The following is a 16,282-nucleotide window of genomic DNA, read 5'->3' on the forward strand; positions in this document are numbered from 1 at the left end:
ATACAAGGGAACGCACAAGATCACTTGAAATGCACAGACGAGAGGTTCACAGAATAACAAACGCTAAGCATGCAATTACACAGGTATCCAATAACGTAGAGGCTTTACAACAGATGAAACACGAGAGAGTACATAAACAAACACCAAATTGTTCACCGGGCACTGTTGCAGTCCGACGCCTCAAGAGTCACGATGTGGCCGCCATACGAGACGAGCGCCGCTCCCTTGAAAGTCCGTGGGCTTGCCAGCAGCGGGTGATCCCCGGGAGTCCAGCCGAAGCAGAGGCGAGCACGTCGCAAAACACTGACGAACTGACTGACTGACTGCCTCATCAAACGGCGCGGTCTCTTTAAATAGGGCGCGCCGCGTCTGTTTGTTAGCACGCGTCAAATCTAGCGCGCACACACACTTAGCTTCGCTGGTTATAGCGCTCTCTCTTCCTCCCGTCGAGCCGCGCGTCGCCATTGGCCAGGTCCCATAGAACATGCTGGAAATTTCTGGCTGATTCCAGTCCGATGAACTACCGTCCTCCCCGGGCAATGGGAAAGAGGGTCACGGCAACGCGTACAAAGCTACGCGCTCTCCCGCGCGGGGAAGGGGGGCTTTTCTCTCCATGCCTTCCACGCGACGCCGTGCGGGCCTCGCGCCGTACCGGCTTGATGAAAATGGGCGCCGATTTCGTGACACCATCCCGCGTCATCTCCGTGCCGACATTTGGGCTGCGTACCATGGTGACCCACAATGTGCTCACGGTGGCATATTGAACACCTACACGCGCCTTCGTCTGCGATTTTACTGGCATGGAATGTACCGCTTTGTACGACATTTCGTGCTCAGTTGCGAATCTTGGCAACGCCGAAAAACTCCTCAGAAGTCCCCTGTTTCGTTGCAGACATTACCCTGCCCTGCTCCTCCGTTTAACCGCGTTGGCATAGATCTCTATGGCCCTCTTACTGCTACTCCTGTTGGAAACCGATTGATTATCGTGGCAGTAGACCATCTTACACGCAACACTGAAACATCACCGTCACCCTTTGCCTCCGCAAAATACGTTGCTTTGTTCCTTCTCGACAATCTGATTCTTCGCCACGGGGCTCCGAAGGAACTGCTCAGGGATCCTGGACGCGTTTTCTTGTCCGAAGCTCTTGAGGCCTTACTGAAAGAATGCACCATCATTCACCACACCGCAACTTCTTACCACCCTCAGACGAATGGCTTGGCCGAGCGCTTCAACCGTAATCAGTGACATGCTGGCCACGTACGTCAACGACGCTCATTCCAACTGGGACCAGGTTCTTCCCTTCGTAACCTACGCGAACAATACTGCGATACAGACCACCACTGGATTCTCTCCCTTCCTTCTTCCTTACGGACGCGAGCCGACCTGTACCACGGACGCACTCTTTCCCTACCGCCCTGTTGTCTCTGAATCGACGCCACTCTTGGACGTCGCCCACTACGCAGAAGAATGCCGTCAGCTCGCCCGCTCGCTTACAACGAAAAACCAGTGGCAACAAAAACACCACCGCGACACCGGCGAGCCTTCTACAAATGCACCTAACTGCCTGGTGTGGCTCTGGGTCCCTGCCACAACCACCGGCATTTCAAAGAAGCTTCTTTCTCGATATCACGGTCCATACCGAGTCCTCCAACAAACATCTCCTGCCAACTACGTAGTTGAGGCTGTTAAGCCCTCTGCGGACTTGCGTCGCCGTGGACGCAGAACAGTTCATGTGAACAGAATCAAGCCATAATACGATCCGTCTGTTCTTTCGGCTCCATAAGTCACCAGGATTGCTCCTTCTCTATCCGCGGGGAAAATGTAGTGCGGTAATCTTCGTCTTCATAGCCACTGCCATTCATCGCGTGCAGGTGCGCTCGAGGACGAAGAAGTTGGTCGTTGTCTGTGTGAATCGCTACTCCTTACGCCCCGCTGCGAGTTCATCCCGAGCAGCTGGATCCATCTGCGTCAACTGAATAAACACACCCCTACAATATATATATATATATATATATATATATATATATATATATATATATATATATATATATATATATATATATATATATTGTGAAGAGGAAGAAGTGCACAAGGAACATGCCAGTCAGTGGCATCGTGATCGCTGCGCGTGCTGGATCTGCCTGTGTTCGCTGCCGCTGTGTTTGAAGCTGATCTGCTCAGTCCTGCTGATCAAGCCCTGTTGATCCGCTGAATAAACCCCCCATTCTCACAATATATATATATATATATATATATATATATATATATATATATATATATATATATATATTTCACACTTGGCGCTCCCATCTTTTAGTGAAAACAAGAAATATAATTTTCTCACCATCTGCAGCAAACACGCTCCCCCACCTGTCTTTTTTTTTTCCGAGGCTGTTCCGCGGCGTATTGTATACAGATGACTCCCGGCGGCCGGTGCCTTAGGTGGATGACCCTTTGGGCCTAGCCTGCTCTCCGCACCAGTGTGTGTATGTGTGTGTTGTGCGTGTCTAGCTGCTTCACCTGTATGTGCCCATATTCTGTTTGTATCACCTCTTGCCAACCCTATAAGAAGACGAACAAGAATCATGTACCCTCAGTCTTGAGAAAGGCAGGGCTCCTGCCGAAACGTCGACTGCAAATAAACGTGGAAACAGTATGAAGCAATTTTTCACTTGTATGTAACCTCTAGCAACCAAGTACGTCTATTTACTTATGCTATATATATATATATATATATATATATATATATATATATATATATATATATATATATATATATATATATATAAGAGATAGAGACAGAGATAAAGAGAGAGGATGAGACGAGGCTTCTGTGGATATTAAGACAGAGCAACCTGTAACACCTGGACATTGCAGGCATAATTCAGACCTGGAAATTTTTCTTTGTGGATGAAAGTGGTTAAGCAGCTAAGAATGTGCCTTGATAGAAAGAAGACAGACGTATAATTTATTTACGCAGCATTTTTTAGCAGCAGATCTGGTAGCGGGCTTGCTTTACACATACCAGCATAAACTAGGAAGTAGGCAAGGCTAATTTGTTTACTGTGTGAAAATTCAAAGCTTGTTAAAAGTTAGGGTTTCTTTTTGGGCAGTTCAAACAAGAAGCTATACCCAATGGCTCTACATATATGTGATCTATCCTGTCAGTAAAGGGTGAGCTGTAGATTTGTGAGAGAGGAGATGCGGAGAGGGCTTAGCTGAGCAAAGAAAATTGACGGTTATTTTCTCACTGTTTGTCGTAATAAATTGCTGACTGGCTTCTCTTTACTAACATACATAATTCGACATCGTCTTCACTGACGTACATAATTCATTCCGCGGGAAAACTCATAACAGCAAAAAGTGAAAATACGCAGGATCAGTGAATACAATCCAAATGAACGCTGCATGAAATCCAGAAAATATAAAAGAATGAAAGAAAACAGCACAGCATAATTACATTTCTGGCATAAAAATAAATGTACTGTTTCTTATTAACCTTTTCAATATCAACTTTATTTGTTCGAAGATAATTTAAAAGAGATGGTAGAACATATGAGAGAATTTGCTGGCTAAAGTTGTCTAAAACTATTGCCGCAATAATCGTCGGGGTAGTGAATGTAAAGATATATCGCAGTAGAAAACAGCTATTTACAAATTTCATCATTTCTCGCCTTTGCAGCTGCCATCAACTGTTCCTGAGCATCACACTGCTAATTAAAAAAGAATTTCGGCAATTGTATAATCTCATCAAAACATTGCATTCTGATGTTATCATTTGTAGCAGATTTTGGGGCGCGCACTTGTGTTTCTCAAGTTCTATACGTTTTTTTTAATGCGCATGTTTCTAAAGAGGGACGCTTGCAACTTATTACGGCAAAGAAAAAAGTAATTATGCCATAAATTCTGGATTGTAAAGTGCCCAAAATATCTTGCTATTTCTAATATCCTTAAAACTTGCATGAAGGGAAACTATGCGGGACTGGTACATAATTGTTTGTTCGGAATGTGCGGAAGGTACAATGTTGTTTAAATGAGCGGTCGAGGGCTTCGGGCGCCCTATTTTTCTCAACATTCTTGAACATTTACTTCACGTGGAGAAAGAATGCACATTATGCATGTCCATAACCTTCGTCGGTGAGAAACTTCCGATGTCGAATTTCATAGAATAATTACTGCATATATAAAGCGACGATTGTAAGGGTACAAAATAGATATACTGTAAGGCAGAATTTATATTCTTAAACTGATATCCAGAAGTAAAGATTTGGGCCAATCGGCAATCCACTACACACAATTGTAACACCACACATCATGTGTATTCAGCCAATCTCGGCGATTTCATTAGACACGCGCAGATTAGGCTCGGTTTTGAACCTATCTAAAGAGCTGACCACTTAGGTCATTTTTTTTTAGAAGCTTCTGTTGTCCCTCGAAAGTTGGTCAAGCCTTTAAAGGAAGCTACAATAATATGTTGGCTTTAGAAGGGCGAAGACAAGCGCATGCATATTGAGTCCTAACTTTCCTGCAGGGCTAAATGGCTGGGTATCCCGCCTTCTCCCATTGGCGTATACACAGATTACTGTAAAAAAAGCTCTCAGGTTGCGATGTCATTATAGCTTACGCATATTTAAATAATTAATATATCCCCATGGCCATCGCGTGAACTGGAAAAAAACAAAATATTGAAAAATTACAAAGTGAACAGTAGGTTGAGCGCTTGCCGCTAGATTAAGGAAGATATGGTGTCTAAAAGAATAATTGCCATTGATCTTATTAACGCTTCAACAGGGGTGCCAGCATTGATCCTTTAAGGTGTTCTTGAACTGCGGGTCACTCAGGTGAACCATAGGCCACAATTTAGTCCCCAACATCAAACAGTTCTTCAATGAAACGAATGCTAGCTGATAAATTTACTAAGTCTTTACATCTGGCTTCAGATGAATGATAACTTCTACGCACCGTACAAGGCGACCCTGCTGGTACGAGAGCATACACTCGGAAGCTGCCAAAAGCTTCGGGATCTTCAAAGGCCAAGGGCACTCAAACTTTCTTCAAATTAGGCTCTGTCATATTTGCCTGTTATTAATAATTTTATCTTGTTCCTTTTTTCTTACTTGAAATTGAAGCAATAACGACTGCTTCTTGCATTTGAAGGAACCTTAGCCCAGTGTTATTCTTTCCTCCTTCAATCAGCTTTGATCATAACACCAATTTTATGGCGATTTAAACATCAAGCGCGAACTATCTTGTCATTAGTTTTGCTGTTTATATTCAAGAGCCAGGAGAAACAGCATGCTATGGGGCGGATAACATTAAAACTACACTCTAATCTTCTTAGGTGAATGCGGATGGAGCCGGATTAACAAAACATGTAACCTGTTTGGCAAGGATGATGCTATCTGCAAGTCCAAATCGGAGTGTTTCCTCGAGCAGTACAGGGAAGCAATGGAGCCAGTGAGTATATGGCCCCCTCAGCGTTCCCTCATGCTGTCTAATCAATCGGTATTTTGTCAATAAATGCTCGTTATGGTCGTTTTCTGAGAAGTCACATGTGATACCTTCTTAGCTATTAGAAACACACTGTTTGTGGAGACGCTGCCGGTTTCGCAAAGCGTGAGAAGCAGATGCGTACAAAGGCGCACGCTTTTTTGTCAGCTTCCCCGGCATTGGAATCGTAAGCTAGATTCCTCGTACAAAATTCTGGTATTGTTTATTGAGTGACACCCACATGTGCTCGCTACTCAATATTTATATAACATCACTTTGTTATTGCCCTTTTTTACATCAGTTCAGATAAGTGATGGTGAAGCTAGAAATTCTTTTCGAAAATTAGGGCTCGCAGTAAAAATATTCTAAGCATTTAAGGTATTTTAGCCAAATTAAATTGTAGGTGGCACCAACGACAAAACCATGCCTTGGAGCAGAGATTGTTCTGTATCCTATTCCAAAAAACTAACAACCGTGTCGAAAGTATCAATATATGTCCTGCAGGAATTCTGTAAATGTCAGATATTTTACTTAATTTTGTACTACTTTTCCGAACTAGATTTGTGTTGTCTGTGGTTCTCTAGTTGTGTTTTGTTAGCACTACAGAAAATAATGACGTTACTGCAGAATTTCTGCCTTCGCAAGAGGTTTCCAGTCAAAAACTGTAGAAACTGCGTTGCGACAACAAGAAGTTTTCTCTAGATTTTCCGGCTGGAATTTCGCACAAAATAACTATCGAAGAGGAGCAATGCGAAGATAATAATAATAGTATTAATAATAATAATAATAATAATAATAATAATAATAATAATAATAATAATAATAATAATAATAATAATAATAATAATAATAATAATAATAATCTTTTATTGTTATCATATTTTATTACAAAACCCAACAGGCCGGTCTAAGCCACAAGCTGCCTCTAGAACTGTGCCCGGCAATTTGGCGCGACAATACGCTAGATTTTATTGTATTTAAAATACAAAAACAGAAGTGAAGTAACATAAAAAGGGTTCTCGGCTTATGGTAGGCAAAGTGAAAGAATAGACACTCACGACAACTAACGTGAAAGAACAGATATTCCCGACATATAAATCCTGTGGAAAATATTCCTATTAGACACACCTGTCAATGAAAAACCCGACGTGAAGGTTTAAATCAAACGAAGTAGGTTTATTTACATTGCTCAAAGTGTAGCAGAAAAGTTCATTCGGGAAGTCAATGAACACTTTCGGCACATGCGCGGAACGTCTTGCCTCGGCGTATCTAGTTCATGATCGGTGAACAGAAAAACGGGAGGCTTAACGCAGATACGCTGCGGAAAATGGTCAGCTTTAAAATCAGATTGCCAAAAATGTTGTAGTACAATTGTATGGTTGAAAAAAATAAACATTTGGAAAATGAGCCTTTTTAAAATTGTTATCCGATGAGACCAATGACGAATTCTAAGCTGCTGTTAAGAAAACGTTTCAATAGCGAATCAACACAGTTACGCCAAAGACGCGGACAAAAAGCAAATACTGTAATGACATAACGATGTATACCGTAAGCAAGTGCATGCACAACCAATTTTTTTCAATGGGAAGGGAACTATGCCTTTGCCGTGATAAAGCAACCAAGCAACACTCCTAAGTAGATTACAAAAATGTCCCACATGAGTCTCCGAAGACATGCTGGATTCAAAGAACACATCCATGCATTTAATTCAGGGGACATACTCTACTGGAGAGAAACAACATGGTGAACAGCGATTGCCATGCAGAAAAACTGGAGTCAACCACCGTGGTCTCCAAAGGATTTCTAAAGAAGATCAGTTTTTCTTTGAAGAATTACCGTTAGGCGAAATCATTGTTAACCAATTCATCGAATTATAGACGTAATTTTGCAACATTGTTATTGCTGTGTTATAGCCTATATGACTAGAAAGAAGAAAATTATCATCAGCCCATTGGAATGCGCAGCAATTCTATGCAGTACTAGCAAAGTCATTGACAAATATTTTAAAAAGCAGCGGATACAAAACCGACTCTTGAGGAACACCAGTATGTGTTACTTAAACATACTTTGTTTAAACACGGTATTTGCGATCGCGCGAAAAATAGCTTGTTAGCATATCATGAAGGTATGAGGGCAGCCAGGGGAGAGCAGTCACCAAATACATGAGCTCTGCTTTATGCCAGAAGCCGCAAGTGAAGCGCTCCACGGGGCCCTCAGGTTTCTCAACAGTGTGAGCTTTCATTATTTTCTGGCAAGAAAACCACTTTGACGCCACCTCCTTGCTAAGCCTAACGATGAAAAGCCCCTGGTCATCGGAAGCCGAACGGAGCAGCCCCTGCTGCGCATGCGCAGTAAGGGCAAGGAGGGGAGGACGCCAACGCCTCTCCTTCTAGGTGGATTTTTTCCTCCTCGGACAAGCTGAAACCTGGACGCACACGATGATACACTTCCCGGAACGCGCAGATAAGTCTGTTTTGACGCCGCTGCAAGAACAGACAAATAGCAACCACCAAAACGCGGTTGACGATGAGCTGCGCGTTCAGCTTCTGCCCAGACGCCACAGCAGGACAATAGTGATGACATTCTTGATGACGAGATGCAATTATAGCAGCAAAGCACATGGAAGTATGACCCCGACAGCGGCAGAACGGTTGACCCGCCACTACAATGAAAACAATGGGAAAGGAAGGGAAAGAAGGAGAGGCCATTTATAAAGGCAGCAAGCTCCGCGATTGAAACGCCATCATCGCACTAAACTAGCCCAAAGAGCGCGACAAATGCGCTGCGCAAGAGGTCCAATTATCCACCCTTACCAATGGACGATGCTATGATTATCTACCAACCGCAAGCAGGGCTTCAATTCTCCAAGTGGATTGAACTTACAATCACACACGCTATTGGAAAAGCCAGCGAAGTCACTCAGCGTGACTTCTTTGACAACATACGAGTCCAAGTCCCGGTCCCCGGAAACATCATCATCGCCAGTACAGCCAACAAGACCATCGCAAATGAAGTGCTCAACAAGATCGCAGAACTCGATCTGGGCGGAGCAAATACAAGGTCAAGTCAAATATTAAAACGCGAGAAGGAATCAGCAAAGGCGTTATACGCAATATCCCACCAAACACTACCAGCGCTGAAATCCTAGCGGGCCTCCGCGCACCAGAAAGATACAACGTCCTTGCGGCGCCCATGCTGGGACAGTCCTCGACCACTCTCATCTATTTTGAAGGACCGCATGTGCCGTGTAACGTTATCTTTTAAAGTAATCACTTCAGGTGCTACCCCTACAGAAAATCAATTCAATATTGTAGATCGTGTAACAACCTGGGGCCCCGGCAGGACATCTGCTCGGACCCGCAGCCAAATTTCTTTCCCCGTTGTAGCAAAGCCCAATCAACCCCAGAATCATAACTGCCAACCTAAATGCAAGCTATGTCAACTACAACAATAAACCACCGGCCGAGACTCCAAGAAAAACTCAAACTCAATCCCACCCCCCCCTCTTCACATCAGGCAGCATGGGAGGTCAAAAGCTACAAAAGGAATGCCGATGGAACGCAGACAACAGCAGTGATTTTCCAGTTCTCTCGACCACAACAACGAGCAACGTTGTTCCTACGACGGCAATGAAACCTTACACCGCAAGATCAAAAAGCACCTCAAGGTCACAAAAAGATAGCCGATCTAACTCCTGCTCACGCTCCCAAACCCAAAAGCAGGTGAGCTACGCAGACACTGCAACTGGTCGACCGTGAAGAGAACAAGATCTCCGATATCCGAACAAGATACACAATTCCGATTAGTAAATCGTGTGTACAGATCCAGTTTACAAAATGTGTCCATGGATCCCATCCACAAGTACTATGCACACCCCTCATGAGCGATCAAAAGTTCTAGCATTAAATTTAAAACTTCGGATTGCCAAAATTATTGCAGATTCTGATTCAGGACTTCCGTCTGATTTTGTTGGCTTATTTGTAATGATAAAAAAATTCATTCGAATATTCAAGCTAGTTAAATGCTATTTTCAATTCCGTTTTCACGCTAGTAGTTGCAGGACAGGCTGCACGAAACCATCGGTTACTGATAAGATTAGTGCTGACACCTTATAAGACGTTTGGAGCTCTTAATGCATCGTAAGAAGCCGATATGATTGCTAGGTGTTTCGACTTATTGCGTACGCCGAGGAGTTTGAGAAGACGACAGCATGCAACGCAGAGATTGACAGAGTGCCAATTCAATAACTGGTGTTCTCGGCTGCCGCCATACATATACGTATAGTACGTATACGCGCTAGCTTCCTGCGAGAAACCACTGAGTTCCTATCCCCTTCAAGAGGTTTCCTTTGAAGGTCAAATGTCGATTCCACCCATGTACATCTTGGGTTTCCAACTCGCTTCATGAGCAGTGAATTTTGACTAACGCTGGGCCCAATCAATGTAGGAGAAAAGAACACAACATTCTTTACAAAGCAGTCGTTGTTACTAGGCTCAGCGGGTACCCAAAGTCGAGTTTCTATCGTGCCCTTAATCTTCATTTTGCTGTATTAACAACATGAATGCTTGTACAAAATTTTTTATACATACCTCATCGCCACTTTTAACAAATAATATTGGGCTAAAAGAAATAAAATATCATTGCCCCATAAGAACAGAAATGTTCACAAAGCTACATTTACACATGTAATATCTTCCAACAAATTTTTTCTTCCATGCATTGTCAATGATTTTGTATTGAACGATAAACCAATTAAACGATATTCCAACATTTGCAACAGTTATGTAATTTAGGAAGCACGTTGCACATTAGCGAACTAGATGTAGCATTTTGACATCTTTTATTTCTAATTTCATTATGGCTTAGGCAGTCATGTACGCAAGCAGTAATGAGCAATTGTTAAATAAGCCGGGATACAGGGTGATTTGTACGCATTTCACGTTTCTATAGGCTGTCTTGTGGCCCTTGTGCCCAAATTATAAAAGCGCGTGCTTGTTCAATCAATGTCTTTCAGGTTTCATTCTCGGTCGTTACATGGCTGGTTACGGTCACTACAAGTCTCGGCTCCCTTCGTGACAGTTACTCAGGTTGATACAACAATAATACTTACACATTTCCGTATATTGCACTTTAAAATGTTTAGATGTGCTAATAAGGCTGATTATTGCATGAATAACTTTTTTAAATTTGGATAGAATTAAGAGAAACCTTTCTTTCAGGAGTTCAACACATTACTTCAAGCTAGTGTGAAGAGTTATTTGGATAACGGCGACAATGAAACGGCAGAGGTGAGTTTCCTGATGGATATTATTCATCTCGGTAGGTAATTAGGAATCACATTTGATGAAACATACTAAGGTTTTTTTTTCATAATCAGTTCAAAAATGTCTCTTTTTTACATATGACTTGGTAATATAACACACAGAATGAAAAAAACTCGTAAGAAGAATAAAAAAACAAAACGTTTTCCGCATTTTACTTTCAATAGAAAACTGCATGGTGTCGAATTAAGCTCCCTGTTTGTATTACCCCCTATGTTATCACCAGGCCGAGCAACTTGGTGGACTTAAATCACCTTCGGTGAGAAACAGAAAGTAATCAGCATTGTTAACGTACCGCATTCCCGATAGAAAAGATAACTGTTTCCAGAAGATTCCAGATGAAAAGCATGGCTATGTAATATATTTGAGGAATACCTGCAACGATACGATGCCACGACTAAAATGTCTGCGTCCACATTAACATTCTGTCGTAAATGCCCTGAATGTTACAATGATTTCCTTTAAAACGACAGGAACCGGATCTTTTTAGAAAGAATGTAGGTACGAAGCAGTGACAATTTAGCCCACTCTGTTCGGAAATTGGTGCAGATTTTTGTGTGGGTGGCCTATTGTCTTTAGCTCTTCTACCAACGTGATTCAAAGTAATAACAATTTCAGTGAGTATCAAAAGAGTTGATTTTTTTCTATTAAGGCGAAAGCACTAAATGCTTATACAGTCGACTTTCGTTCGTTCCGTCGTACTCTAGCTGTGAATCAAGTGACGTCATTATCCTAAACTGAATCTAACGTCATGATAAAAATAAAAAGCCGATCTCCACTGGGAATAGAAGCTCCATCCCTCGGATCCCAAGCCGAGCACATCATTCAACTGCGCCTGCCTGGGGTCATGAAAGGCACACAAAAAGTCTCCTTGTCTAAAGTGAGGTTATAGTTAAAAATATTAAATAAATCCTGTCTGCACCGAGAATTGAACCTCCATCCCTCGGGCCCCTAGCCAATCACTTTAACTAACTGCGTCACGCTCGGGATTCGTATTTTTTGTTTATTACCGGTCAACAAACTACATACAGGCATAAAACTCGTTAGCCTACCTTTGGCTGAAAAGATATATTAAAGCTTTTCATGTTGATTATTCCATCGACCACATCCACCCACTGCGGTACCTCAGGCCGACTACTGGGAACATCACTAAGAAATGTTACAATTTCAATAAAGTTGTCCCTGACAGATTGTACATTTTCTTCTGCGTGCCTAAATGCCATACTCCCTTTCAAAATGCTGGTGAGGCCAAGCACCACATTCCTGTCGTACGGGACCTCATCACGGATTATTGGGTAGTCCTTCCTTCAGGATTTTAAGGATGACCCTTAAAAACAAATCGATAAATCCTGTCTCCACCAGTAATTAAATCTCCATCCCTCGGATCGCCAGCCGAGCGCACTAACCGACTGCGCCACTCCTGGAATCGTGAAATACACACGATTATTCGCCTTTTCACAGTGAGCATCATAGTGGCAATAATGACGCAGCGGGCATAGGTATTGACAATGAGTTCGTTAGAAATGCTACTGAGGGTGCATTAAGTTGATACTGATTATGGGAGCACACGTGGTGCAACATGTGCACGTATCTATCTATCTATCTATCTATCTATCTATCTATCTATCTATCTATCTATCTATCTATCTATCTATCTATCTATCTATCTATCTATCTATCTATCTATCTATCTATCTATCTATCTATCTATCTATCTATCTATCTATCTATCTATCTATCTATCTATCTATCTATCTATCTATCTATCTATCTATCTATCTATCTATCTATCTATCTATCTATCTATCTATCTATCTATCTATCTATCTATCTATCTATCTATCTATCTATCTATCTATCTATCTATCTATCTATCTATCTATCTATCCATCCATCCATCCATCCATCCATCCATCCATCCATCCATCCATCCATCCATCCATCCATCCATCCATCCATCCATCCATCCATCCATCCATCCATCCATCCATCCATCCATCCATCCTTCTATCTATCTATCTATCTATCTATCTATCTATCTATCTATCTATCTATCTATCTATCTATCTATCTATCTATCTATCTATCTATCTATCTATCTATCTATCTATCTATCTATCTATCTATCTATCTATCTATCTATCTATCTATCTATCTATCTATCTATCTATCTATCTATCTATCTATCTATCTATCTATCTATCTATCTATCTATCTATCTATCTATCCATCCATCCATCCATCCATCCATCCATCCATCCATCCATCCATCCATCCATCCATCCATCCATCCATCCATCCATCCATCCATCCATCCATCCATCCATCCATCCATCCATCCATCCATCCTTCTATCCATCTATCTCTCTATCTATCTATCTATCTATCTATCTATCTATCTATCTATCTATCTATCTATCTATCTATCTATCTATCTATCTATCTATCTATCTATCTATCTATCTATCTATCTATCTATCTATCCATCCATCCATCCATCCATCCATGGATCTATCCATCCATCCATCCATCCATCCATCCATCCATCCATCCATCCATCCATCCATCCATCCATCCATCCATCCATCCATCCATCCATCCATCCATCCATCCATCCATCCATCTATCTATCTATCTATCTATCTATCTATCTATCTATCTATCTATCTATCTATCTATCTATCTATCTATCTATCTATCTATCTATCTATCTATCTATCTATCTATCTATCTATCTATCTATCTATCTATCTATCTATCTATCTATCTATCTATCTATCTATCTATCTATCTATCTATCTATCTATCTACGTGAGGTTCCTTTTCAAGTGGAAAAAAACACAAGCGCTCAAAATTTTCGGAGCCCTCAAACAAAGTCGCTTTGGGATTTAAAACACTTTAATTGAACCAAACATATGATCCAGAGCATTATTACAATTAGCAACAGAGCCACCAGCTCTTTTCCAGCACAGATACTCCATAAACAACTCTTAGATCTGTGCGATTAGGCTCGTTCAGATTCGGTACTTTGGCCTGGAAATTAACAGCACTCTCTACCGCTGTTAAAAAGTATTGAGCAAAGGCCGCAATAGGACTGCTTTGCACATTAGGCACGCACACAGCTCTATAAAATGCTGAGCAAGGATCCATGAGCTCATCACTTTTCGCAATGATTCTAGTCCGCCTGTCGCCTTGCGAAAGTTGCAATTCAAAGGTTGCAAAGTTGCAATTCAAGTTGCAATTCTCAGCTCTAATCTATTCGAGAATAGTTTCCAGTGCTGTGTTACTGACGGCATATCGGACCATAAGGCTGTATTATTCTCAATCAGCTGCACTGTTCCTAGAGCCCGGTTCGATTACAGCAGTTTTCATGACTTCAACCAGGCCAATGATGTTGCTATAATTGACACATTAAGTGAATCCTTTGAAATGATTCAAGAATTATCTCTGACCAGTGATGTTGATGCTGTTGTGAGGTTTTTTGAACATATTGTTAAAACATCTATTAATCACTTTGTTCCGCTGAAAACAAAAAGGAAAAATAGAGATTTGCCATGGATAACAAGAAACCTACTGCATTTATCGCGTCGTGTTGCAAGATTGCGTAAGTCGAAAAGAAATGGCAATCCTGTCACAATTGCAGAGTTCAATGATGCCAAGGAGGAACTACGCGTCAGGTTAAAGACTGCCAAGGATTTTACTATTCCGTTACATTGCCAAAATTAATGAAAACGAACCCTCGCAAATTCTGGAAATCGATACTACCCAGTAACAGTACTTGCAACAGTTTTATAGTTAACGGCGTTCCTGTTTCAGATTAACTGATAATTGCTTCTGCTTTCAATTCCTATTTTCATTCTGTATTCACACTGGATAACTCTATCGTTCCTTCTTTTAGCTGTGACTCTTACCCTCCCATCGAAGATGTCGTCGTCTCTGGTACAGGTGTTCTCAATATGATCCTCCAATTAGATACTAAAAAGAGCTTTGGCCCAGATGACACACTTAACTCCTTCCTTGTGCGCTACTCACTTTGGACTAGCCGATATATTACCACAATCTTCCGTAAATCATTATCCACCAGCACTGTTCCCCACTCCTAGAAGCTTGCCAAGGTCATTTCATTGTACAAATCTGGTAGTACTCAGCTACTGCAGAACTACAGACCTATCTCCTTAACAGCCCATTCATACGTTACTCGAACATGTTATTTTCAAACTTATCATTGCATTTCTTGAAACCCACAACATCCTAAACATTTACCAGCATGGTTTCCGTCAAGGCCTCAGCCCCACTACCCAACTAATTGAAATGCGCACGACATTTCTCAGTCATTAGATCTAGGTAGACAGGTCGACAGCATTTTTGTTGATTTATCCAAAGCTTTCGACACTGTCCCACACCCTAAACTCCTACACAAACTTAACTCTGTTCTAAAAAACCCTTCCCTGGTTGGTTGGATATCCAGTTTCTTAAATCAGCGTTCGCAGTCTGTATACTTTAACACATCTATTTCCACTCCTGTTAGTGTTTCATCCGGCGTTCCGCAAGGTTCAGTTTTAGGCCCGCTTCTTTTCTTATTATAAATTAACGACCTGCCATGTTGTGTATCTGTGAAAATTCGTCTTTACGCTGATGACTGCGTCTTATATCACGAGATTAATACACCACTTGACCATGAAATACTTAAAGACTCATTTTCTAACTTTTGTAAATGGTGCAAGGAATGGCAAATGGATATTAATTTCTCTAAAACTGTTTCCATGTCCTTTTCTAGACGCCCATGTCCTTCACATTTCACCTACAGTTTTCACAGTCAGGATTTAGAACGAGTCACCGAATATAAATACCTCGGCCTTCATTTCTCTCATGACATCTCATGGTCTAAACACATTGACATCATATGTAACAAAGCTTTTAAACGTCTCGGATACCTCCATCGTGCACTGCGTAAAGCCCCAAAGGATACCAAACTGCTCACATATAAAACATTTATGCGCCCCATTCTTGATTATGCCTGTATCGTATGGAACCCTTATAAGAAATCCGATATCAAAAATTAGAACCAGTTCAAAAGAAATCAGTACGCTTCATCTTTCACAACTACGGCCGCGATTTTTCCAATTCTTCCCATAATACAGATTTAGGTATCACAGCCCTATCATCTCGCCGTCAAATAGAATGTTTGAAGTTTTTGCACATACTGGTTCACTCTCAGCGCCTTCCATCACTAAATAATTATTTGAACTTTAGCAAGCCTTCCATAACTAGAAGTTCCCATAGCCTAAATCTCATCCCTTTCTTTTCCCGCACTGAGACATTCAAACATAGCTTCTTTCCTCTGGCCATTGAACTCTTTAATTCGCTGCCTGGACACGTCCGTTCGCTACCAATTGAAGAATTCTTGACAGCCATTGCTTCCTAATGCCTTTTTTATATGTGTGTATATATGTATATATATATATATATA

General features: G+C 41.5%; 1 protein-coding gene across 1 annotated transcript in view; it reads left to right on the plus strand.

Moving 5' to 3' along the window:
* LOC146188588 (membrane metallo-endopeptidase-like 1) overlaps positions 1-7,725 on the plus strand; it is a 90,774-nt gene extending 83,049 nt beyond the window's left edge. Inside the window, exons 13-14 of the mRNA XM_084605082.1 lie at positions 5,343-5,458; positions 7,675-7,725. Of these exons, the coding sequence (XP_084461208.1) occupies positions 5,343-5,458; positions 7,675-7,725 (167 nt within the window). The remainder of the gene's footprint in view (positions 1-5,342; positions 5,459-7,674) is intronic.
* The last annotated feature ends 8,557 nt before the right edge of the window (positions 7,726-16,282 follow it).

Source organism: Amblyomma maculatum, chromosome 5, assembly GCF_055883805.1.
Source record: "Amblyomma maculatum isolate TAMU_Amacu chromosome 5, ASM5588380v1, whole genome shotgun sequence".
Taxonomy (NCBI): Eukaryota; Metazoa; Arthropoda; class Arachnida; order Ixodida; family Ixodidae; genus Amblyomma; species Amblyomma maculatum.